At 42.6% G+C, this 26,090-nt stretch overlaps 1 protein-coding gene across 12 annotated transcripts in view; it reads left to right on the top strand.

Moving 5' to 3' along the window:
• Window positions 1-26,090, top strand: part of SETBP1 (SET binding protein 1) — a 360,515-nt gene that overhangs the window by 242,856 nt on the left and 91,569 nt on the right. For all 12 annotated transcript variants that reach the window (XR_012905000.1, XR_003086873.2, XM_025178259.2 and 9 more), the window contains exon 3: window positions 5,889-9,342. Coding sequence is in view for 10 of the 12 variants with exons in the window: in XM_025178259.2 (XP_025034044.1) it covers window positions 5,889-9,342 (3,454 nt within the window). In the remaining 2 variants the exon portion in view is untranslated. The remainder of the gene's footprint in view (window positions 1-5,888; window positions 9,343-26,090) is intronic.

Genomic DNA, 26,090 nt, shown 5'->3' with positions numbered 1-26,090 from the left:
TTTCACATGGTCACACGCATCCAGTAGCGAGGGATTTTAGAGATGCACCAGATATCACAGGACTCCTGCTAAAATCGTGGGAGTTGGCCACACCGAGGAGTAAATTCCTGTTCTCACTTCTCTCAAGAAAAGAGCACAGGCAGTATCTTTCAGAATTGCTGGATGCTGAAGGAGTTTGCAAGTTGCTGTGATTTGGGGCCTCCAGAAGAGCAAAATGCAAACAGGAGCAGGCCATGAAATTATACAGACAGACCAAAAATTAAATAAGAATAAATCCTCCATTCCCATGACTTGGAGTCATTGTGGATAATTCTCTGGAAACATCATCTCAATGTGCAGCAGCAGTCAAAAAAGCAAACAGAATGTTAGGAATAATTTAAAAAGGGATACAGAATAAGAGAATATTTTATTGCCTCTGTATAAATCCCTGGTACCCCCACATCTTGAATACTACATAGAGATGTGGTTGCCTCATTTAAAAAAAAATATATTGGCATTGGAAAAGGTTCAAAAAAGGCAAACAAAAATTATTACGGATTTAGAACGGGTGTCATATGAAGAGAGACTGGAAATTTTCAGTTTAGAAAAGAGAAGAGAAGATGAAGGGGGGATATGATAGAGGTCTGTAAAATCATGACAGGTATGGAGAAAGTGAATAAGGGAAAGTTATTTACTTGTTCCCATAACATAAGAACTAGGGGTCACCAAATGAAATTAATATGTAGCAGGTTTAAAACAAACAAAAGGAAGTTTTTCTTCACACGATGCACTGTGGAACTCCTTGCATGAGGATGTTGTGAAGACCAGGACTTTAAAAGGGTTCAAAAAAGAACAAAGTAAATTCTTGGAAGTTAGGTCCATCAATGGCTATTAGCCAGGATGGGTAGGAATGGTGTCGCCAGCCTCTGTTTGTCAGAGGCATGAAATGGATGACTGGAGAGGGATCATTTGATGATTACCTGTTTTGTTCACTCCCCCCTAGGGCATCTGGCATTGGCCACTGTTGGGAGATGGGATACTAGGCTAAATGGACCTTTGGTCTGACCCAGGATGGCCATTGATATGACTATACACACTAGGCCAGATTCTGTTCTCAGTGATACTGAAATAGCTACAGTGAACTCTGCTGAAGTCAACAATCTAGTGGAACGATTAGCCAGGCTGCTCTATATTATGTACGGGCTTTTGTACAAAGGAATGCCATTGGTTTCTGTCTGAAGATGAGAGCTGTGTTCACAGTCACCCTCACTGAAAGCTCCAATCCTCCACGTGTCTCTTATCTGGGGAGGGGAATGTTGCAGTGGGGATGGGAGGCAGTTGTTTCTTTCTGTTGTTGCTCTGTCTTTGTTCACAATGCCCTTTGATTATGAGGCTTACCCAGCAGGGCAAATTGAAAGTGAAACATGAGGGACAATGGGATCAGGTGCTGATCCAGACAGATACGTTGGGAACAAAATCCACTTACCTGAATTACTTTCCTGATTTTCCAGTTCTTTTAAGGAAATGGTGCCCACATATCAGTTGCAGCACATCAAATTCAACCTGCTGTAGGCCACATGATCTCTGGTTGCCATGCGGGAGTAGCATAATCTGAAGAATTCTTTTAGAGTGACACACATGTGTTTGATGGGTGAGAGTTCTTAGCAAAAATGACCCCAGAAGAAGCCACATGAAGAGACTCAGTGAAGACATAGTTTTCATAGAATCCATGGCACAGGCCTGCATACCATTCCGCAAGGGCTTCACTTGGAAATCATTGTGACTGTTTTGTGCGTCATGTGATTAAACAGTTGCTGAACTGGCACCTTAGGTGTCACATGCGTTGTAATGTGAATGTTGTGTTTCTGTGATGCCGACAGGCGGAACCAAACCTGGGACCTCTAGAGCTTAATGCATGAGTCTCTACCACGTGAGCTAAAAGCCCGGTTAGGCTGTAAGACAGACTCATTTTCCTTTCTATAAGTGGTCTCAGTGCCACTAAACCGGTGGTTTTCAAACTTTTTTTTCTCATGATCCAATTGAAAAAAATTATTCATGCCTGTGACCCAACATAATGTGACTAGAGTTTAGCCTCTGAGATGAGGCTGAGGATGAGAGCTTTGGCATATAGGAGGGGGCTCTGGCTTTGGGGGGGAGGGTCAGGACTGGGGCAGGAGGGGCTTACCTTGAACAGCTCCCGGTCAGCAGTGCAGCAGGGGTACTAAGGCAGCTTCCTGCCTTTCCTGGCACCACAGGTCATGCTGTACCCCAAAAGCAGCCCAGCAGCAGGTTCCCAGCCAATGGGAATGTGGAGCTAGCAATCCAGTCGGGGCAGTGCGCTCTCTCTCCCTCCCTCGCACCTAGGAGTCCATCCTGCTGCTGGCTGCTTCTAGGGTGGTGCCAGGACAGCACCCCTACTGGTCACCTGATCCCCCTGCAACAAGACCCCAGTGCCTGACATTCCATGACCCAGCACTGGGTCGCAACCCGTAGTTTGACATCCGCTGGTCTAGATGGGACAGTGCACCACACCCAGCAGCTGTGTAGGTTACACTTCTCTGTAGTATTATAGCAAAAGCAAGGCTCTAGTTAGAGATCTGTTGGTAGTTTCAGTATCAGCCTCCACTTTGGGAGAGGTGATCACAGCGGAGGAGGAACTGACTGCATCTAAACTACACTGTTGCGTGAATTGCTCAATGCACTAGAGCATCGCTTTTTAACTGCCCCCTTCCCCCGTGGATGCTGCTGGTGTGAGCAGAACAATACCTAGTTTGCTTGAATGTAGATGTTTTAGTTTGCACCCACAGCATCCACACAGGGCATCCGGAGCACAATACTTTTGGGTTGCTGTGCAAGTTGCACCTCTGTAGTTCATATAAACAAGCCCAGAGTCACAAAAATTTAGCTGATTTGGTTTTGGCATTCAAGTTGTGGGTCCTCCTTTGTTTTTTAAGCCCTAAACTAAATATTTTTGAAAGCAAAGGGTGAGGGGCACTAATAGCAGGTTGTTTTGTTGTTTCCCTGACTGTTATAACCCTCACTTTTTCACATGAAATTTCTCGGTGCATTGAGTTTCCCAACTCAGCATCTTGGGGGGAACTTTAGTATGGATGGTTACTTGGAGTAGCCCTGGAACTAGGTGCTCCCCTGAAGTAAAGTGCTACATCTTCATTGGACGGTGTCCATTTTAGATTATCAGACACCTGTAATTTCCAGTTTGGGGGAGTTTCTTTAAGTCAAAAATCATTATTATTTAGAGATCTTTAGGGCATCTATTCTGTACTCCTGTGTTTGTACAGCACCCAGTACAACCCTACTATGGAGCTGTCCGATTGCTGCTGCAATACAACTATTAATGAGAAACAAGACTCACACCAGGTAGCCCTCTCCAGCTGGCGCTTTACAGCCTGACATGAAAGCAAGAGATATAATCCTGGCCTGACTGAATTCAGTAGCAGAAGTTCTATTGACGTCCACTAGGCTAGAATTCCAGGTGTGGAACTGGATCTGGCATAATAGGCACAACTGGACTTATTATATGCTGTGTGGCACTGTAATGTGTTTGGGAGGGGAAGGTATGTCATGTTGCTCTGGGGTAGCTACTGCACAAAGCTAGTGGGTGAGGAAGCCTCTTGCTAGACAGCTTGATAAAGTGCACTGTACTTCCCTCTCCATGGCAGTCCCACCATGAGAGCCAGAGTAAAGAAAGATTGGGCCTTCATGTGAGCTCCAAGGGGAAAAGGAAAGAAGTGATGGGACTGCAGTTGTGCCTAGATCTTTCCTGAGGCTAGCAAAGTGTGGAGATAGCTTCTGGAGCCATTCTTGCCCCTTTGCCATCCACACTGCACACCCATGTAAGAACCAGGCACAATCTGCCCTGGGAGTCTGAGCCGGCAGAAGCAGCAGGGGGACAATGAAGTTGAATATGCATATCATGAGCTTTATAATGATTTTAAAATGATAATTTTACAGAAAATATAATAGAGCAAGGACCTGCTTTCCCAGTTGCCAAACGGGATGCAGGTGGGGCTATGTTTATATAGGCCATCCTGAAGGAGGGTATCAAATTCACAACCCTGGCAATGGAACTCATCCGTGTAAACAAGCTCACTGCACAGGTAATATCTTCCTAGAACCCACAGACTGCACAGGTCACAGCAATGCAGGTCCCTCACCAAAGGCTCATAAGCAAAGTAAACAGTCATGGGCAGGGATGCTCTTCTGAGCTTCAGGGTGTATATTTAAGAGTCCTGTAAACATGAATATTATTGACAAGTGGATAGTGATAAATCCTTTGTGTTATCTTTTAACCAGTTCCTGATCCACGACAGCACTTTCCCTCCCCATGACTCCGTACTGTGCTTACGAGCCTTTGGTGAGGGACCTTGCCAAAGCTTCTTAAAGTCCAAAAACATGATGTCTGCTGGATCACCATTCTGCCCATGTTTGTTGACATCCTCAAAGAACAAAGGCACCTTCTTTCCCCAAATATTTGTTGCAAATCTTGAGAGAGAGGGATTTATCGAAGTACTACTGCTATAAACTTAAATGTAATAGCCAAACTAAGGCAGTTAAGTGTACTTAATGTTATTTTCTCCCATACCTCCCTTGCTTACACATTTATTTTAAGCATCCCATCATTTATTTGGTATTCACAGTCACAGTTTATTACTGAAGAGTAGCTTGTGATACTACATGTATGAAACATTTTGCATAGTTTGACATGGAGCTTCATAAAAATCAATAGGAAATCATCATAAAACCAACACACAAGAGCCTAGAAATGGTCAGTAAAATGAAATGAAGTGGATTTGTTTTGTCTGATGTAGCTTTTAAAAATATTATGTCTCAAATCTACGTAATTTCTCTAGACTACCTTTGGTATCCCTCAAAAACCCCGCCGTGTCCAAGGAACATGTTTGCTCTTCTGCTTTTTTTCACAGAGGAGCAAACATACTCTTTCGGGGAGCCCTGTAGACCTCATTTCATGAGGCATAAGGGCTCTGCTGAAAGAGGAGGCTTTTCCGCCGTTGGCAGAAAAGCCTCTTCCAAAAAAAAAAAGCAGAAAAGTCTCTTCCCCCCGAAAAAGCGGAGCCTCTATCTAAAGAAAGTCCACCAAGCTTCGATGAGGAATTTCAATTGCTCAGTGGTATTCTTCAATATAACAGCACTTTTAATGTTATCCCTGAAGTTTGAAGGGATGTTCTCAGACTGAACATAGTGCATAACTATATTGCACATTACAGTTCATTAAAATGGAAGGAGCTGTTAAAACTACTTTGACTCCCGCCTTACTGTATTCACATGAGTAGTTCAGATGGATTTATTGACATATGTAAAGCTACACATGTAAGTAACTCTTAGAAGATTCAGGACCATACTTCTCCCTTCTTTTCTGTGAACTTGCTAAGAAAAGCAGACTCATCAATTTCGCTTTCACTTTCTAGACCGTGTCACTGTCTCCTGCCCCTTTTTCTGCCACCTTGTTGCAATAGTTAAGCTGCAAACACCAGATCTGATTATTCATCCCTCTCTTACATGAGGGACTACCACTACAGTGGTTACTCAACAGCAGAACAGGTTGCAAAATCAGGCCATTTACAAGGCAATGTTTTGTTTGTGCTTGAAGTGTTCAAACACACACCAATGCCCTTCTGGATCCTTAGTCATTTAAAAGTGAATGGAAGAATATGTCTATTGCTCTTAAGGTTGCACAAAGCTGCCTTTGAACTCATAAATGTTTTGACATGTTTCACCTGTGTCCTTTTTAAGGCAACTAAAGCATCTTAGTACTTAGGAGAAGATAATTTAAGAACAGTTGTCCTGCATCATGCAAGTTTAAAAGATCTTTGCATTTGTGTTTATGTTGGGCCCAAGAAACTCACTTTTTATTTTTTTCTCCTTTGCAGGTTTATGACAGGCCCCCAAAGCATTCTGCTCTGCACTATGACCCAGGCCTCCAAAAGGACTTCACCAGCGAAACCTTAAAATCAAAGCACCAGCAAAAAAGCAGCAGCCAGCACCATCTTGACTGGTCAGCAAGCTCTGACCCCGGATCTGCTTCTCAAAGCTGCTTCCTCAATACAGAATCCAGCCGAGAAGCAACTAGTGCCCCAAAGGCTTCTGCTCAAGAGACAGTTGTTTCTTTCAGCAAGTCTCAAGCAAAGAAATCTGGTGCAGGAAGCACATGGAGTCAGTTGTCAACCAATAATAAAGAGCTGGCTTTATGCCCTGCAGTTCCGTCACCAAATAACATCACTGCAGCATCTCAGCCTAGCAATCCCTCCGAGTGCAATGGGCTTTCACCTCTAGTGGATAAAGAGGGAGGCGGTCAAATGGAGATCCCTGACCAACCCATTGGGAGCTCAAAGAAGAAATCCAGCAAAAAGGACTTGATAAATCAAAGCATCCAAAACACAGATGTAGAATGGGTGAAAAATGCCCAAAAAGCATTTGAGAACAAAACCCATGACGGCATAGAAGGGAAAAAGGAATCTTATTCAGTGGACAAAATACTAGAAGCATCACCCTCGAGGCCGAACCCAAGTTCGGCCAATGGTTCTGAGAGTGACACCAGTCACGTACGAATCACTATCCCAATAAAGACTCCGACAGCAGATATGTCTGGCCACAAACGGAAAAAAAGGCAATCTGCAAAATCTCCAGCAGATAAAACTATCCAGGAAAAAAGCCTACCTTCTGGACTTCCCATGAGCTGTGAAGTAGCAAACAGGACTAGTTCCCAACTGGAGGGGAGTAAAAAAGATCTCCGAGTCACAAAGCAAGGGAAAGCTCCTGAGAACGAGTCTCCCTTGGCAGCTCTTGAGAGCCCTGACAAAGCTTCCCCAAACAGTGCAAGCAGGCTTAGAAAATCTGCAGCTGCAACATCCATGCCTACACTTACCAACCTTCCTGCACCTAGCAAATTGCCAGAGATCCAGCACCCAAAACTTGCAGCAAAACGGAGATGGACCTGCAGCAAACCTAAAAACATGCTTCGGGAAACCTCTGTGGCTACATCTGAGAAGCTGATGGTGGAGCCTCCTTCAGCCTATCCCATCACGCCATCTAGCCCTCTGTATACCAATACAGACAGTCTTACTGTGATTACACCCATCAAGAAAAAAAGAGGACGGCCAAAGAAACAGCCTTTGCTCACTGTGGAAACCATCCATGAAGGAACCTCCACCAGCCCGGTCAGTCCAATCAATCGAGAATTTCCAGGCACAAAGAAAAGGAAGAGGAGACGGAACCTGGCCAAGTTGGCCCAGATGGTCCCAATGGAAGACAAATCTATCAGCGAACTGAAGTTTCACAAAAAGGTCGGCAAGCTGGGCGTGTTGGATAAGAAGACCATCAAGACTATCAACAAGATGAAGACCCTCAAGAGGAAGAATATTTTGAACCAGATCTTGTCCTGCTCCAGCAACATGGCTTTGAAAACAAAAGCCCAGCCACCATCCAGCACAGGGGCTGCAACCATCGATGCCAGACTAGGGAAACAAATAAATGTCAGCAAGAGGGGGACTATCTATATTGGCAAAAAAAGGGGCAGGAAGCCGAGAGCAGAGCTGCAGCCCCCTCCAGAAGAACCGAAGACAGGCATCAAGCACTCCAGGCCTGTTTTGAGCCAGCCAGAAAACCCAGCAGTGCCTTCCAACTTGCAGTCACTTGTGGCATTGTCACCAGCAGCTATTCATCCGCTTTCAACGCAGTTAGCGGGGTCTAATGGCAACCTTAGCCCTGCAAGCACTGAAACCAATTTTTCAGAGTTAAAAACTATGCCAAATCTTCAACCCATCAGTGCTCTTCCCACAAAAACCCAGAAAGGAATGCACAGTGGAACTTGGAAGCTGTCTCCACCCAGGTTAATGGCTAACTCACCTTCCCATCTGTGTGAAATAGGTTCTCTGAAAGAAGTCACGCTGTCACCAGTGAGTGAGTCTCACAGCGAGGAAACCATACCAAGCGACAGTGGAATAGGTACAGACAACAACAGTACTTCTGACCAAGCAGAAAAAAGCTCAGAATCCCGCAGGAGATACTCTTTTGATTTCTGTACCCTGGACAATGTAGAGGCCATACCATCCGACACCAGCACAAAGAACAGGCATGGTCACCGGCAGAAGCATCTCATTGTTGATAATTTTCTTGCTCACGAGAGCATTAAGAAGCCAAAGCACAAGAGGAAAAGGAAAAGCCTGCAGAACAGAGACGACCTCCAGTTTCTTGCAGACCTCGAGGAGCTCATCAACAAGTTTCAGGTGTTCAGGATCTCCCATCGAAGCTACACGTTTTACCATGAAAATCCATACCCCAGTATTTTCAGGATTAATTTTGATCACTATTACCCTGTGCCATATATCCAGTATGACCCATTGCTCTATCTTCGCAGGACCTCCGACATGAAGTCTAAGAAGAAGCGTGGTAGACCTGCCAAAACCAATGACACCATGACAAAGGTGCCTTTTTTACAAGGGTTCGGTTACCCTATTCCCAGTGGGAGTTACTATGCACCCTATGGAATGCCTTACACATCAATGCCTATGATGAATCTTGGTTACTATGGTCAGTATCCAGCTCCTTTGTACCTGTCCCACACACTTGGAGCAGCTTCCCCATTTATGAGGCCCACAGTGCCCCCACCCCAGTTCCATTCAAGCTCTCATATGAAGATGTCCACCACTGCCAAGCATAAAGCCAAACATGGAGTGCACCTGCAGACGCCTGTGGGAATGAGCCTGGGAGACATGCAGTCCTCCCTGGCGCCTCCGAAAGCTGGAGGAACAAGCCTTTCTAGTGGCCGACTTCACAAAAGAAAACACAAACATAAGCACAAGCATAAGGATGAGCGGCTATTGGGGGCACATGACGATCTGAGTGGTCTTTTTGCTAGCAAATCCACCGGCTTCTCCAGCCACGCAATCAGTGAAAGGCTAAGTGGCTCAGATAAAGACCTCTCGTTGCTCAGTGAGAAAAGTAAGCATAAGGAGAAACAGAAGCACCAGCATTGTGAAACGGGACACAAAGGCTCAAAGAGTAGCTTTGAAGTGGATACTCTGTCTACGCTGTCGCTTTCTGATGCCCAGCAGTGGACACAGAGCAAAGATAAAAGTGACTCGAGCAACGATCCCCTTGACTCTTGCACAAAGAGATACTCGGGTAACAATGAGAATAGTGCAAGGTCAGAGTCCCTGGACATGTTTGGTGAAATCAGTTGCTCCGGTGAGAAGCGGGACAACGACGCGAATGGGAATAAAAGACGAAGCTTTGAAGGGTTTGGAACTTACAGGGAAAAGGACATTCAGTCCTTCAGGATGAATAGGAAGGATAGAAGTACTTACGATTCTTCAGCCTCTTCAGGTAAGCCCTGAATTTCTAACCTGAACAAAAGGGGGCTTGGCCCTCTCAACCGTTGTTTCCTTTGAAAATTGAGTCTGGTCCTCTGTAAATAACCTCTCCACATTATCCAAACATTGTATTGTTGGGGGGGTCGGCAAAAAAATTGGCTCAATCTAAACCAAAACTTCTACCTGTGATTGCTGGCAAGGGGAGTACTGTAGAATCCAGTGCTTCTCATGGTGAATTGAGTCTTTGCTTGAACGGTCCTTGGAATTAGAGCCATCCCACTAACAAAAATTCTCTTCTGTGGCGTGGGGAACCCACAAAAGATGCTTATGAGCAGTAGTCTTTGTCTCATTAGATGCCCTGGAAGTTATGTGGACACTGATCCAACCCCACTAGTAGTGTGTTGTAGCAGCACTCGGGAGATCCAGGTATGATGGTGATAGGCTGTTTTTGGATGAATAGACAGGTAGAGACACTGGTTAGAATCCTAATCTAAATCTCTCCCTTCCTGATCAGCAGAAGTCATGCAAGTAGATGTGGGTAATAATGGGAAGAACCTAGTGCCCACAGAAGCAATAAGCCCTCGCTGATTAACGAGCAAGGCTGATTGATTTGTAAGCATTCATGATGTAGAAGATAAGGTGGGAAGGTGGGACTGGGAAGGAGGAGGAGACTGGAAGATCCTTTTGGTGGCTCAGGACTTCTGTTCCTCCACACACATAGAATGGGACCTGAACCCTGTCTGCAAGACAGAATTGCACTTTGCATTATAGAGCTACCTTCCTGGTGATGACACAGAGCCAGGTGTTTTGCCGCAGTGTAAACAACTGTGATGTGAGAGCAAACCCAAAGCTCCTGTACCGACAGATGTCCATCACTCTATCATGCAGCACATTTCACGCTTGGGTTCTGGAGGAGTGTGCACTTTATGAGGCTGGCCATGTTTGGAGGAGTTTCACAGCTGGATTCTGCTGTGCTAGGGAGGCATATCAAATTTGGGTCATTTCTGTCATAGAAAATGAAGAGGCAGAATCATTGCTTGGGAAGGCCTTGGGAGGAAATATAGAATTTATGCAGTCTGCCCACATGAGATTTTTAAGCTTTTGATTAAGAGTCCAATACTGCTTATGTTTAAGTTAATTGGATTGTTCCATTTCCTTCACTGGGGCTAGGATCTGGCCTTAAGTTAAAGAACAGCAAAGTTTTAAATGGGAGAGTTACTAGGTAACGTACATATGTCTAATAACCTGTCCTCCTCCGGTGTATTAGATAAATATTCTGCAGTCTGTCATTCTTAGTCAACAGAAAACCAACCTGTAGTTTGGAAATATATCCATAAAAATTGCCATATGGATACAGATCAATTGTAACAAATGCATGGCATACAGAAATGCTGGAATGAGACTGAATTTATCTCTTGGCCATTGGCAACTAACATGAATAGGTCAGTTACAAAAGGCTAATATCCCCGTCACAGCATGGGGTAATTATCCACAGACTGCAGTGACTTCTATTACAATGCTGAGGTTTGTCTGAATGCATAAGTGTTCAGAACCCCCATCATTTTTATCCTGGCTGTATCTCGCCTACATGCTGGACATTACTGATTTCCCAGTGTGGTACTGGAAGAACAGCTGAATCTTCATATATGAAAAGAACATTCTCAAGAGGAAAAAAACCTAAAATAACGAAGGACACTTTGAAACTGAGCACGGAAATCCCCCTAAATTTACTACCAAACTGACTATTAGTTCAGCTGAGGGTAAAATTGTGTGTTAATTAAAGCCTGATTCATTTTGTTTTCCCTTGGTACATTATTGATGTCAGTACAGAATAAGCTGAAGTAGCTAGACCTGCCTTTCTGCTTCACTAGACTCACTGTGCCAACTTTTAAACATTGTTTAGTATTTAAACTTTTTTTTTTAACTTTCAGACTTCTAATAGGTGATGGTCCCCTATGACCTAGTTCATCAAATTGCAGATTATAAATGGTTTTCTTCATTGTCAACGTATTATTTAGAATTGTAGATGGAAAAATTATCATCAACATGTAGGTAACCAGAGCCAGCTAAACAGAGCCATAACTTGCACCACAAAAGGCAAAATATTAAAACTAAAGAGCTCTGCCAAGATAGGTCTGGAGCCAAGACTGTTCATTAAAGTCCAAGAACATCTGTCTGCCTATGATTTTCTAAGATCCTAATGCAGTTTTTTTTTCTTTTTTGGCCTTTGTCCTTCACTGATATTCCCAGTTGCAGTCTGCTTTTGAAATTGTCCATAGCTATTAACTGGTGTCCACTGAGGATGGATTAAATTTTTCCATGATAACCTTGCCCTTCTTTCCCCTGATTCACCTTGTAATTTCATGGAAATGAGAGCCAGGAAAATTCTGTGAGAACATATAGTCCTCCGGCTGGAGGCTATTCCATAGTTGTGATAGTTCCCATCATAAGCCAGTTTTAATCTCCCACCATTTACATATAATATGTAATAATGATTTTAAAAGGCTTTCTGAACATTTAGACAAAAATTTAATGCAGATTCACATCAGATTTTTAAGTCAGAATTCTCCTATTCTGGTAAATCTTATTGCATGGAGTTTCAGTCACATTTCCTCAACAGGGTCCATGCACCATTTATATCTCCTCTTTGCTATATATTACTGGAGGTAAGGGAGGCAACTAAAAGTATACTGTGTAAGGAGGCAGCCATGCTAAAAGTAAAGCGAGAATCATTTAATGCTCTCGAGTCCATATGTTGCTAACAGTTGCAAGTATGTAATGATTTTTATCACGGTACTATCTGAAGGCCCCATAGAAATCAGGACCTACTGGGCTATGAACCGGTCATGCACATAGCAAGAGACAGTCTCTACCCTGAAGGTCTTGCAATCTCAGTAGACAAAAGGATTGAAGAGTCGTGATCCCCATTCTACAGATAAGAAATAGATATATTCAGTGATTTGTGTCACAGGTAGGATATAATGAGGGGTGTATAATAGCAGTTCCTTTCTTCTCTTTCATAAATGCTTGAAGATAAATACATTAAAGATTATGAAGTGCATAGCTACTCTGACTGTGCAGGTTCTGTAAGTACCATAGATAGACGCTATCGGATTAAATGTAATTTGTGATAGGTGGCAAGTATAGAGGAGACAGCAGCATAGACAGATAACCAAAAAGCTACCCTCTACAGTACTATATTTCTCTGTATCCCTTTCCTGAGACTGATCACAATCTAAGGGTTATTTTATGGCTTAGATTCTCTCTGCAGGTCTTTGTCACTGCAGATTACACAGCAAAAGTTTATCTAGCATGCATATCAGACATCCTGGCTCAAATATCAGCTAAAAAGTCCATGGTTTTCATCAGATATAGTGTAGATACTATGCACAGTCAATGTACAGGAGTAGAAATTTAATCATATGCAACTATTGAGAGAGGCAGTAATAATCAATCTCCAAATGTCAGGTATTTAGCATGATTAACATGCATTATAAATTAATACTTAACTCATCTACAAAATAGCTTGTAGTCAGTCCCAACCTCCACCTGCCATCAGTTTAACTCACATGTGCTGAGGACTCAGTGTCTCCTTTAGATAAGGGGTGGGTAGCTGAAGTACTAATGGATGAAGTGGAAAGAACTAGCAAAGAGGTCAGACCAAGCAATAGTCATCACCCACTGTCTGCTAATGTAATCACCACCAGGTAGATTTGAACCTAGGACCTCAGGGTAGAAGCCTCTACAGCTTGAGCTATAAAGCCAACTAGCTCTCGCTTTAGGCTCTAGAGCTCACTTGTTCTTATGTCTCACTGTAAGTGGTCTAAGTGCTACTACATGGGAGAGTGAACCACACTAGGCATGTGAGTTACACTTAGGGTTGCCAGGTGTCTGGTATTGACCCGGACAATTTGGTATTTTCGCCTCCTGTCTGGTAAAAAAAAAAATCAGAAAATACCGGACACTTAAAATGTCCGGTATTTTCTGTTTTTTTCCCCCTGCCAGGAGGCAAAAATACCAGACACCTGGCAACCCTATGACACACTAGGCATCTGGGCCCAGCCCCTAGCCCCCCTCCGCCCCGGACGCCATGCTTACCTGGTTCTGCAAGGAATCTGCGTTCTGGCTTGATCAAGAAAACAAACTGGCCACTGGCAAAAAGCCTTAAGACTAAGGGTCTTAGTGCTCAACTGTTCCCCTGTTCTTATCCCTATTTTGACTCTACACCTCTGAAAGGAGCCATGCTGTTTTAATGTTTTATTTATTTATTGCTTAATAACTCTGAGTGCTTTTTTTTTTCCTCAACAACTTTGGTCTCCCCCTTTTCTTTTTCCCCTCAACAGAATTTTTTCTCCAGTGTTTTTTCTGGGGGGGGGGAGGAGGTCAGTATTTTTGGTTAAACCATCTGGCAAGCCTACTTACACTAGGACATATAACACATCTGTCTGCCCAGCTATCATTTTAGCAATTACAAACATGACAAAGGGAGAGTAGGAAACCTATTGGGAAAACGGTCTTGAACAAGTGATACAGAGAAATTATGCTGATGCGGTATGTACTACTTTAGAGACAGTTCTGCAAATGACAGTACACAAATGAATAGCTTAACTCTCTTGAGTAGTTCCATATTAATCAATAGGACTTCTCCCATGACTGAAATTTTTACCCACGTGCCTAAGTGTTTGTAGGTATGTGCCAGCTATGCAACATAGAATACATCTCTGGAAATCCTCACCAAGTAGTTAAATATTGCTGCCTGTTTTAAAGCGAGACTTGACTTTGCATATGAACAAGCATAGCAAACTGTTGGCAAAGTTGAAACCTGTTTCACTTTTTGAAGGACAGCACATGCTGTAATCTTGTACTGCTGCACACAATGGGCAGCCAGGAGAGAGCTGTTTTTCAAACTAGAGGATAAAGCAATTCCCCTTTCTGTGGTGTGGCCAGGCCAGAGGGTTGCTACAAAGTAGTGGAAAAGGCAGCCCCAAAAGGGAAAAAGTCCTGCTAATTAGGGGTGCAGGGCTGTAGGTCAATTAAGAGCACCTGGCTGGGAGCTGGCTGAGCAGATTGGGGCCAGCTGACTCCACTTCAGGCCTGCAGGAAGTCTTTAAAAGCCTCCCCAGTTGACAAGGGGAGAGAGCAAGTGAGGGAGGGAGTTACAGAGCTAGAAATAGCAGGTGAGGGAGTCCCAGGAGGAGTGGCCTACACCAGAAACCAGCTGCAAGCCCAGACCCTGGAAAAAAGTGGCAGGAGGTAGAGGCTGTTGGCCCAAATACTGCCCAGGGAGAAAGAGGCCTTGCCATATTGGGTGCAGAGAATACCATACTAGGGGTGGCTAAATAGTATTAGGCCACTACATTATTCTGCAAATATTGCTGTGGATTGCTGAATATTATATTCCACAAGTAAGTTTTTCTAGTTCCAGTTACAGGTGTGATTGCATAGCTTACAGCAAATATCTTATTTGATAACCAGCAGTAATACTTTTCAAAAAATACATTTGATTAATGCTTTCCTTCTGGTGAATGTTTTCTCATTCAACCAGCTCTGAAACATCTAGATGTAGATCTATGCTTATCTCATCTTATATGTATAGAGCAGGGGTTCCCAACCTTTTTTGGTCCCCGTACCTCCTTGGCTTTTAGTAAACCTTCCTGTACCTCTTATTCAATATGAAAGGAAATACATTCTAGACTCTAGAATCCACAAGTTTTTTCACTTACACTACTACTTTTGGAATATTGCAATTAGGATAACCTAGTTATTTACCAAATATTCCCCGTACTCCCTTGACAAGCTTCTCGTACCCCAGGTTGGGAACGCCTGGTATAGAGTGTGTGTGTAATGATTTATTTGCTGTATTATCAAAGCATCTTAAGACCCCTGTCATGAACCAGGATTGCATTGTGCTAGGTGATGTACAAACACTGCTTGTATTATAAATACATCTAGTCCTCTGGCTGGAGGCTATTCCATAGTTGTGATTGTTCCCATCACCAGGCAATTTTAATCTCCCACCATTTACATATATTATATAATAATGATTTTAAAAGCCTTCCTGGACATTCAAACAATAATTAATGCAGATGCACATCAGACTTACATTCAGGTCAGTGTTTTTCTATCCTGGTAAATCTTAGCACCTATATTACTCTAAGCATACTAGTTTAGAGCGGGAAAAAGCCAGGTTCAGTTCCCTGCTCTGTCACAGACCTTGAATGAGACCTCAGTAGGTTACTTGGCCCCTCTGGGTTCTATCTGGGAGTAATAACACTGGCGTACCTTGCAGGAGTACTATGCGGATGAGTTCATTAAAGATTGGGGACTGATTAGTCCCTGAGATGGGTATAAATATGATATCCAGGTAATAAATTTCATTTCCCATACACTTTTGACATATAAATTACTTTCTATTAAAAAACAACTCAAAGTTGGAAGTTTGCGTCTGTCCATATGATCTGAGAGGGCAGATCAGGCAATATTTAATTACAGGTGGAAGGTTTGATATGTCATGCCTCAGCAGGGCTTGCCTGGGAGTTTTGCCATTCTTTATGGGTTAATTCACCTGCATTACAGTGTCTATCTGGGCTCTAGGGCTGTGTCTACATTCTCTTGCGCAAGAAAATATGCAAATGAGGTGAAGCAGTGAATATCACCATGCCTCATTTACATATTTGATTAACCACCATTTTGCGCAAGGGGCTTTTGCACAAAATGGAGCTGTCTACACAGCTCTGTTTTGTGTAAAATACCCCTCTTGTGCAAGAGCTGTGCTGCCACTTTTTTCCAGAAAGAATGGCTTTTCCGCTTTGCCTCATTTGCATATTTTCTTGTGCAAGAGAGGGCAGTGTAAACTAGATGTTTAGGGATCTCTTAAAACTCCAACTACAAACTAAGTAGGTCCATGGCTGGAGAGAGGATCTCCCGATCCTTTCGGATACATTTCTGTTCTGTTTGCTTTATGCAAGGTTAAGTTATAAGCCACATCTGGAAGCAGAAAACCACACGAGCCTGACCATTGCTCTGCACTAGTCTGTCACTTTCTGTGGAAAAGGGATGAAGAGAGAACACAATAAGGGTGGTGGAAGCAATGGGAAGCCCTTCCTGACAGGTTTATCTTTGAGCACATGTGTTAGGTAGGGTCAGTAGCTCTCTTTAACATTTGCTTCCTGTACTGCTTTCAAAGTTTGCATGGACCAGGGAGGAAAGGAAGTAATGCTCGGCAGGCATAAGAGGGAGAGGTTTTGGATTTACCACCAAAGCAATCTTCTATTTTATTTCTTAACTGCATTGTTATTTTTCACAAGCTGCCCAAGCCTCAGCACAAAGTCATTTGGAAAAGCCTAGAATAAATCAAATGGAATATGGTGAGATTTGCTTTATGGGAATGTTACAAAGCTCCAGGCACCCTTCCTACTTTCCTCATCTCACTTCACTCTCCAGCCAATGATCAAGCAGTTCCGCCTTTGGAACTTGGAGTCTCCAAGCCATATATGGTCATTTGTTTGGCCAATGGCAGAATATCTCATTTGAGGTGTTTCTTTAGACCACTGTGGGCATATGGAATTGTGCAGCTTCCATATTGTGCATAAAATAAGGGCACTTTGGGCAGATTTGGCTGTTGCTAAGCTCCTGGCTTTAAAAACCAATAAGGAATCACAGCCTCTCCTCTCATCATAGTATAAATTAGTAGTAACTGTTAAAGTCAATGAGGTTGACATATACAATCGTTTCCCTGTGATAAGACTTCAGTAAGAATGAGGTCCTTAGATTTGACAATGGTGCACTCCTGAAGAAGCTGCTATTGTATTTAACTTGTCTTGTGCAGCTAAGTAAGCTCTTAGAAAGACAAACCCAGCATTAGCACACTAGCAGTGGAGAGGATTTTGACATCAGCTGAGTTTTTAAAGATTAAATATCTATATTGGTTTATCTTGTTGACTCTAGGCTACTTTGATATTTACTTAAAAGATTATTTATGTATTTATTTGTTTGTTTGTTGATAGGGTCCTTCTGATGGTCTTGTTCTTATGAGATCCCCAGTAATGGATGGGGACCTCCATTCTGCTAGGTCCTAAACAAATGCAGAAAGAGATGGGCCCCTACCTCCAACGAGTTTACAGTCAGGGTGTGTCTAAACTACATGGCTCCATCAATGGAGCCAGGTAGATTAGGCTGATCGGCAGAGGGAAATGAAGCCGCGATTTAAATAATCGCGGCTTCCTTTAAATTTAAATGGCTGCCGCGCTCTGCCGACCAGCTGATGATCAGCTGTTTGTCGGCAGATCAGGGCAGTCTGGACGCGCCACTGTCGACAAGGAAGCCTTTGTCAACCAGCGCAGGTATGCCTCGTGAAAGGTGGACCCAGACTGAAAGGAGGAATACAAAGAAACAATGAATCCATATGGACTATCCTGATAAGCAGAAGCCTGTGTGTCACGGAGTGTGGGGGATTCACCCCTGCAGTCCCGTCTACAGTCAGACGGGAGCCTCAGCCAACAAATAGAACAGAAGGTTTATTCATTGACAGGGACACAACATAGCACAGACTTGTTAACACAGGAACCAGAAACAGCCAGTGCAATCCAACTTGGAGACCTTCCTGCATTCTCAGCCAGCTGAGAGGACTCTCACACCCAGCAACCGGCCCCAGGCCTGCAGGCTGCCCCACCCCCTCCTTTGTCCAGCTTTTGGGGCAAGGTGTCACCTGGTTGCTCTGCCCACCCAGGCTCAGGTTATAAGACACAAAACAATTGCTCAGGCTACGTGCGAAGATGGGGCAGCCTCCCCTCAGTGAAAGCCACACCCAACGTTCCCAGCCTCAGCCGGGTACCAATGTAGTGCTCAGGGAAACTGAGGCACACACAGGATCACAACAGAACAGTACAGGACAGTAGGAATCACATACAGCATAACAAAGCAAACAGAGCAAACACATAAGAACATAAGAACGGCCGTACTGGGTCAGACCAAAGGTCCATCTAGCCCAGTATCCTGTCTACCGACGGTGGCCAACACCAGGTACCCCAGAGAGGGTGGACCGAAGACAATGATCAAGCGATTTGTCTCCTGCCATCCCTCTCCAGCCTCTGACAAACACAATCCCCACTACCTCACAGTGTGCTCGGGGGCTGCTTATCAGTATGTTTGTGTAGCATCACAGCACAAGAGAGTTAAGATCATTTTCATTAGCAACTTTAGCTTGATTGCTGCAATAGTCCTGTTAAATAATAAGTTAGAGAAAAGAGTCTTCTGTTTAGAAAGCAGACATGTTTACTTGGCTGAGAGGGACAAACACAGTGATTCACAGCAGGGTGTAGAAAGGGACTGATCTTAGGGGAGTAATTGTGGATTTCTGTTGGGTCTTGAAAGTGAGGCTTTACATTTAATTCAGGATTCGAAAGAAGACGGAAAAAATCATAATAGGACTCTATAGTGATGCTCAATGGATAGCATGCAGTGGTTTGCACTGTGCTGCAGCACCAAATCTGACCTCATTTTCATATAGCATAATGCTAATTGCAAGACACAGGGAGTACAGATCACTTGACTGTAGTACAACATCAGCTGCTAAGCAAAGGAAGGGCAAGATGGCTCAGAGGGGCTTAGCAATGAGAGATTTACATTGTCAAGCCACTGGTTGAAATCTGTCAGAAGAGTGCTAGAAAGTCAAATAAGGATGCTGACATCATAGTGATGCTGAAGTACAATCATAATGATGCGGTTGCATGATCAGTCAAACAAAACCTTTATATAACCAAGTTAAATAAACAAAGAGATCGGTTTGCTTTACATGGGGACCTGGCCAGGATGACTCAGAAACGTCGGTATCTGTCATGTCTGATGTCTAATAAATTGTATGTACCTGGAATAACTCCACTGGCCCAATGGAGTTATTTCTGGTTGACTTCAATGTAAGGCCACGTCTTCGCTTGCCACACCGGAGATCAATTTTCTTGCGTTCGATCTCGTGGGTCTAGTTAAGACCCTTTAAATTGAATGCTGAGGGCAGCTCTGATTGGTGATGGTACTCCTGGCAGTCACAAGGAGTAAGGGAAGCTGATAGGAGTGTTTGCTCCTATCGTCCTCCCTCTGTGAAGCCGGTGCCACGCTTGGCTTAAGGTAAGCCGAGTCCAGCTATGTATTTTACACAGCTGGAGTGGTGTACCTTAACCAGCCCTTCCAGGTCTAGGGTAGACCTGGCCAAATGATATCAGGAATGTGACCAAACCACCAAAATATAGCACTAGAAAGCTACTGGACACATTATGGCACATGAATCATCTGGAATATCAAACACTGGGCTGCCAGGTATAGATTAGAACAGCCTTTAAATGACTGTAGCTTACGTCAGAGACTGGCTCAGCCTTTGGCTTACTCCAGAACCCTTTGTCCCTGTCAGCGTTGATCACAGGTTTCTTTCACAAGAACCTTTTTTTTGGAAGAGATCTTCCAAAAAACTTCTTCCGAACGAGAGTGTCCACACACAAAAGTGCATTGAAAAAGCGATCTGCTTTTTCGAAAGATAGCGTCCACACTGAATGGACGCTATCTCACGTTTAAGCTGTGATTACTATGGACGGAGTGGCCACCATGCACCTGTGCTTTTTCCTTTTTCCTCTTCTTCTGAAAGAACTCCGTCTTTCCCATCCACACATGCCTTTTTTCTGAAAGAGATCTTTTGGAAAAAAGGCTTCTTCCTTGCAGAAAGAGGATTACCAATGCTGGAAAAACCTCTCTGTTCTTTCAATTTACATTCGGAAGAACGCGATTGCAGTGTAGAGTAACTCAGGTTTGTCAGAAAAATGGTTGTAGTGTAGACATAACCATAGTTTAGACTCTGCTCACAATGAGGACCTATGTGTATCTTCACATCCTTTCTTGTTTTAATAATCATTTTAAAATAAAAATCTTGAAGAGTTGCAGATTGGAAGGGGGAGAGAGTTAGACAACAGATTAGGGCAAATTTCCTGTTTTTCTTCTTAATGAAAAACCTCAACATCACTTTGAACAAGTTCCCTGATCTCAAAAATGTAGCAGAGTGTGGGTGGGGTCATGCATTCCCCAAACAAGCCCTCTAGAAAGTACACCCAAGAAATTGTCTCCAGGCAGACCTGGGTAGAGTTTGTGCACATGTGTTCAGTAACCTTGTAACCTCTGTGTCACTTTAGTACATCAGAACACAGACTTTGTTCTTTCTAAGGAATGATCTGAATGACACAAATGAGGGAGGCTGAGAAATTTGAAGACATTTGTAACAGGGTGTCTCTGTGAGATGCTAGTCAGACACTGAGACTTGTCAGCCTGCTTTGGGATTTGTTGTCATTCCGTTAAGTTGCATCTCCCTAAAAAGGAAGGATTATGTTGCATTAAAATCTATGGCACCATCTGATCTAATCTTCTGTTAAAAATTAATGCACAGCATTGTACGGCAGAGTCATTTCGCAAGCACAGCATACCCTGGCTTCTACAGTGCATCGTAACTGTGGTAGATGTGGTAGGATAGATCTTACTAATGATACGGAGCAATGCAGCTGCTCATTAGTAAAACAGTGAGGGGTATGTGGGCAGTGAGGCAACTGTGGGTGTGTGGGTTCCAAGTAACAAAAATTTCCTCCCATACTGAAAATGTACCTGTTAAAGTTGGCCAAGTGAGGTGCCCATATTCTTTCATAAAAAGGACAAATTTGGAACTATTGATTAGAGTCACTATGGTGTTAGGGTGTGGTTAGAACAGGAAGCAGTAGTCCAGATTCTTCACTCATTTCAATCAGGATTAACTCTAATTGAAGTCATATAAAATCAGTGTGAATCAGGCCCAGATACAGGACTCCAGCATTTTCTTCTAAGATCTGCCGACTCCCTAGCTGCCATAACTTCCACAAATGACTTACTCGCTCTTGGTTTTGTTTTTTGAGAGGATGGAATTATAACACTAACTCACTTCTCTGGGGTGTTAAATGACTTGAATTAATTAACGCTGATAAAGTGCTTTGAAATGCTGGAATGAAAGGGCCCGAATAAACACAAAGAATGATTGTTACTTTATTGCACTTTCTGCTTCAGTTTCCATGCCAGGCTTGAACATAAAGTAAGGCAGCAGCAAACGTTTCTGCATCCTCTCATTCTGAAGCTTGGGTGAGCCATGGAGGATAATTAAAGTGTGACTGATATTGGTGTGTTTCCACTGTACTAAATGCTCAGGGGAGGAGATACCGCTACTCACTAAGTGCCTGTAGCATACTTTCTCTGCTGTTTCTAAATATACTACCCTACAAAGTCCCCACTTACCCAATGTTTTGTATTTACACCGGATGTGCCACAGAGTAGAGGGAGATATGATAGTCACCCTGTTATTTACAGAAGACCTAATTAATCCCTAGTGGCTATGCCACACAGAACAGGGACTCCTCCTGAGCCTTTGAAACTGTTATCTCCTAGCTCTCTTTTATTCCTCTGTTTTCCTATTATGACTGATGCTAATTATAGTGATGTAGCTTCAGTGACTGGTAAGACCCACCCAAGAGAAGGCCGCTGTCTCTCAGAGAGTCTGTCCCTGGAGTTGGGTGTTGGTTTAGCATACAAACGTATTGAATACAGTCTCTAGGTTACTGTGTTCCATCAAATCAGAGAACATCTCATTAGGCAGCTACTCAGGTTGAATTGTTTTTGGTATGTAAACACTTAAGCACAGAGTGTCCAAACTCACTAGCCACACATTTAGCCCTTCACTGCCTTTGTAATCCCAGGTTTGAGCCTTGGGCTACGTCTACACTGGCCCTTATTCCTACTTTGAAGTAGGAATAAGACCCTCCGGAAAAGGGCACTTTTTCCGGAGGATCGGGGCCAGTGTAGACGCTCTTTTCCGGCTTTTTTAAAAGCCGGAAAAAAGCGGCGGACATTTTTATTTAAATGCCGCGGGGGATATTTAAATCCCCCGCGGATTTCCCTACGACGACTGGTGAAATTTACATGCTCCTTCCGGAAAAGGGGCCAGTGTAGACGAGCCCTTGGTGTTTAAAAATGAATGGATTGCACAGAGCAAAGAGTGTGCAATGGATGAGGTAAAAATACTCACTTACATCAGGGGGCAGTGGCTCCTGCCATACAATGGGTATAAATCTTTGAGACTCTGGCCCATTCCTGAGACCTGGAAATAGTATTAATTCTTTTACTATCATCCCTGTTTATCTTCCCATTACAGGTGGTATTTAACTTAAACTCTCCATATAGTTTTTTCTCTATTATCAGAATTGGAAGTGCATTGAAAATCAAGGTAAATATCAGAGGGGTAGCCGTGTTAGTCTGGATCTGCAAAAGTGGCGAGGAATCCTGTGGCACCTTATAGACTAACTGAAGTGTTGGAGCATAAGCTTTCGCGGGCAAAGACCCATTTCGTCAGATGCATGTAATGGAAATTTCCAGAGGCAGGTATAAATATGCAGGCCAGAATCAGGCTGGAGATGACGAGGTGGATCCAATCAAGGAGGATGAGGCCCACTTCTAGTAGCTGATCTGGAGGTGTGAATTCCAAGAGAGCAGAAGCTGTTTTTGTGGTTAGCCATTCACAGTCTTTGTTTAATCCAGAGTTGATTGTGTCAAACTTGAAGATGAACTGTAGCTCAGCAGTTTCTCTTTGACGTCTGGTCCTGAAGTTTTTTTGCTGCAGGATGGCTACGTTTAGATCTGAAGGTAAATATATCTTCTGTGAGTGGTCAATTGTACAATGTTTAATGGTTACCATTGTAAATTAACTCTTAGGCTCCAATTTAGAGAGACATAAAACTCTCATAAGCACAACTCTACTGACTTAACTGATGCCAATGGAAAGGCATTCATTTTATACCTACTCTGAAGTAGACTATTCATCTCTACTTACTACATACAGGCAATAATGTACCACGGTGTTTGAGTCTTAGTAACTCTTACTATAATGATGACCATGAAGGCATAAGTAATCATGAAGATGGAAATTGACCAATATTGATTGATGGCTTGTAGCCCATACCGCTACCAGAATGGATTTATACTCTCCTATTTATCCAGATCAGCTTTAAATGATTGAAATAAAGTAGATTCCACCATTTTTCTGGAATTCTATTGCACAGATGGATAGATCTCACTGTTAGGACATAGTAAACCTCCTATTAACAAGCATTAGTATTGTAATACATTTTAATACAAGAGTCAGGCCAACATTCTTTACACCTTGACAATGTACTGTAATCTTGTAATTCTTGTTTTGAGAATTTAAAGGAATGTGAAATTAATCAGAAGGATTGTTGTAGCTTTGCAAATATATATTAGTAGCTGTAAAAAAGCACTGATCTACTCCTTCTTGCAAGTAAAAATGTTCCAAATCTACAGTGTGTTCCTACTAATTTACCTTAAAAGATGAAATTGCAACTTAGGTTATCTTTCAGTAGAAACGTTATAGATTTTTCCAAGGTCCAAGGGAGTTCGTTGGGGAGTCTTGTTTCATCCAAATAACATTGTTCTCACAATGAATATCATACTCTTACAAGGAAATGTGCTAGTCAGGGATTATTTTGGTTTTAAAGGTCCTAGAAGAGAATGTAAAAGAAAGAAAGAGATTAACAGAAGAAAGTTTGTGAAAATCATACAAAAAGGGAAAACCCAGTTTCGAAGAAACATGACAAAATCTGATCTGGAACTTGTGCTTTTGTAATTATGCAGCTGTCAACTTGATGTATTAAAGAGTATATGACACATGCAGTTTTAAGTTTAATATAGTTGATGCATAATGATAGCTATATTGGATCCATATAGCTCAGTGTCCTACTGTTGACTATGGTCAATATCAGATTCTTCAGCAAAACGTGCAAGAGAAAGATAGACAATTATGGAAGAACAAAACCATAGGGTAGATTTCCTAACCCTCCTCATTTAGCATTTGGTTTTTGCCTTTAAGCATGAGGATTCCCCCTGTCCCTTCCCCCAAGTAATGTAATTTTACATTTTCTCATCTTTTTTTTTACTCTAAATCTCCTTGAGTTCCTGGCATCCTGTAATATTCTGGATAAAGCCTTCTACAGAAAACTGAAGGGAGAATGTGACACAGATCATCAGGAAACACCAGAAAAAAAATGTTCAAAAATAGGTGTCTTCATAAAACATCATATCTTTTGAATGTTTTTTTGTTCCTTATGGATGAGCAATCTTAAGATTTGTATACACATGGGGACAAGGTTGAATTAAGGTACGCAACTTCAGCTACGTTAATTGCGTAGCTGAAGTCGAAGTACCTTAACTTGACTTTTGGAGCTTTCCACACGGCAGGAAGTCGATTGGAGAACACTGTCCCTTTGACTTCCCTTACTCCTTGTGGAAGCAGGACTACCGGCATTGACTGGAGTACCCCTCTCAGTTCAAATTAGCTATCTTAACTAGACCCACTAATTCAAACCCTGGAAGATTGACAGCGGCAGCATTGATCTTCTCTGTAGTGTAGATGTACCTTTAGAGTATTTGAATTAGAGTTTATAGGAAATCAGATCTATGAAAAAGATTCCCATCTTTAAAAAGTGGCATTGTTAACCATTAGAAATGGCTGAATTTCTGCCGTGTACTTGGTCTTCTTATAAGTAGATAACTATGGATCAGCTACAAAGAAACTTTTCTGAAGCTTTAGGATAGGGAAAGAAATAATTTAAGGAAAATCCTGTTGTAAATATATTGTTGCAATAAAAATAAAGAGCCAGATCCCAACTGGTAAAGGTATGCCAACTGGCAACAACCAAGGTTCTAACCCCAGCCCTTTAGCTATGTTACTAAAAAACACTCTAACATATCATCATCACAATAATAATTCACAATTTATACTGTTTAGTTTCTAAATGACACATTGTCAAAAGAGCTGTGTTTGTCCATTGTATTTTCCATTTATATTCCATATGAACTTCTAGTTCTTGTATACTAGCATAATGTTGTAGGGTTTAAGAGCAGAAGAACACAGAAAAGTGTTTAAAACATTTCATAACAGCATTTTATATCCATAGGCTTTTATGTAATTTTTGTACATAAGTGACATGTTGACACTATCCTTTCGACTGTCCCCAATGTCAAGCAACAATCTTATCCCTGAGTCAAAGTTGACTAACTGTGTTGCTAGATGAGTATTCCTCATAGAAGAAGAACCAAAAGGAAACCACGCTAATTCAGAACTTTTCACAAAACAGTCTCTCCTTTAGGGAAAATTTTGCTTCTCTTGCTTTTTTGTTTGTTGGAAGGAAAAAAAAAGATCAGTGATGTCTAATCTTCAGGAATGCACCTCATCATCCAGCCCACAAACTATTGGCAAAATAATAACCCCTATACAGAATGTACTGTTAGGGTTTGTTTGTTTTTTTTCCTTCAAAAGTATAAATCACAGCCCTTAGTTTTTGCAAATTAAAACACTGGAAAGTTGGTTCTGTTTCCACTGGCAAACATTCTGTGCCCCTTCCAGAAAAACTATGGACACCAGGTTGGCCATCGTCCGTCTTTGAACTCATTTGCAAAACCTCAATCGTTATGCTGCCCAACAAAAACATACAGGGTGTATTAAGTTGTAATTTTAACTATGTTGTGTATGGAATTTGCTGATGGCACCCCTCTGCCTTGTTTACTAATTCTGTTTATATGAATGGTATTCGGGTGAGGGGAAGGCAGCCCAAAGACTATGAGCCACTTAAACTCTCAAAATAAGACTAAAATAGGACTTCTAATTTGAATAGATTGAGTGACAGTGTTGTGCTGGCC

The sequence above is a fragment of the Pelodiscus sinensis genome, chromosome 6 (assembly GCF_049634645.1).
Source record: "Pelodiscus sinensis isolate JC-2024 chromosome 6, ASM4963464v1, whole genome shotgun sequence".
Classification (NCBI taxonomy): domain Eukaryota; kingdom Metazoa; phylum Chordata; order Testudines; family Trionychidae; genus Pelodiscus; species Pelodiscus sinensis.
Note: the sequence above shows the minus strand (reverse complement) of the source record. Positions and strands in the feature narration are given on the sequence as shown.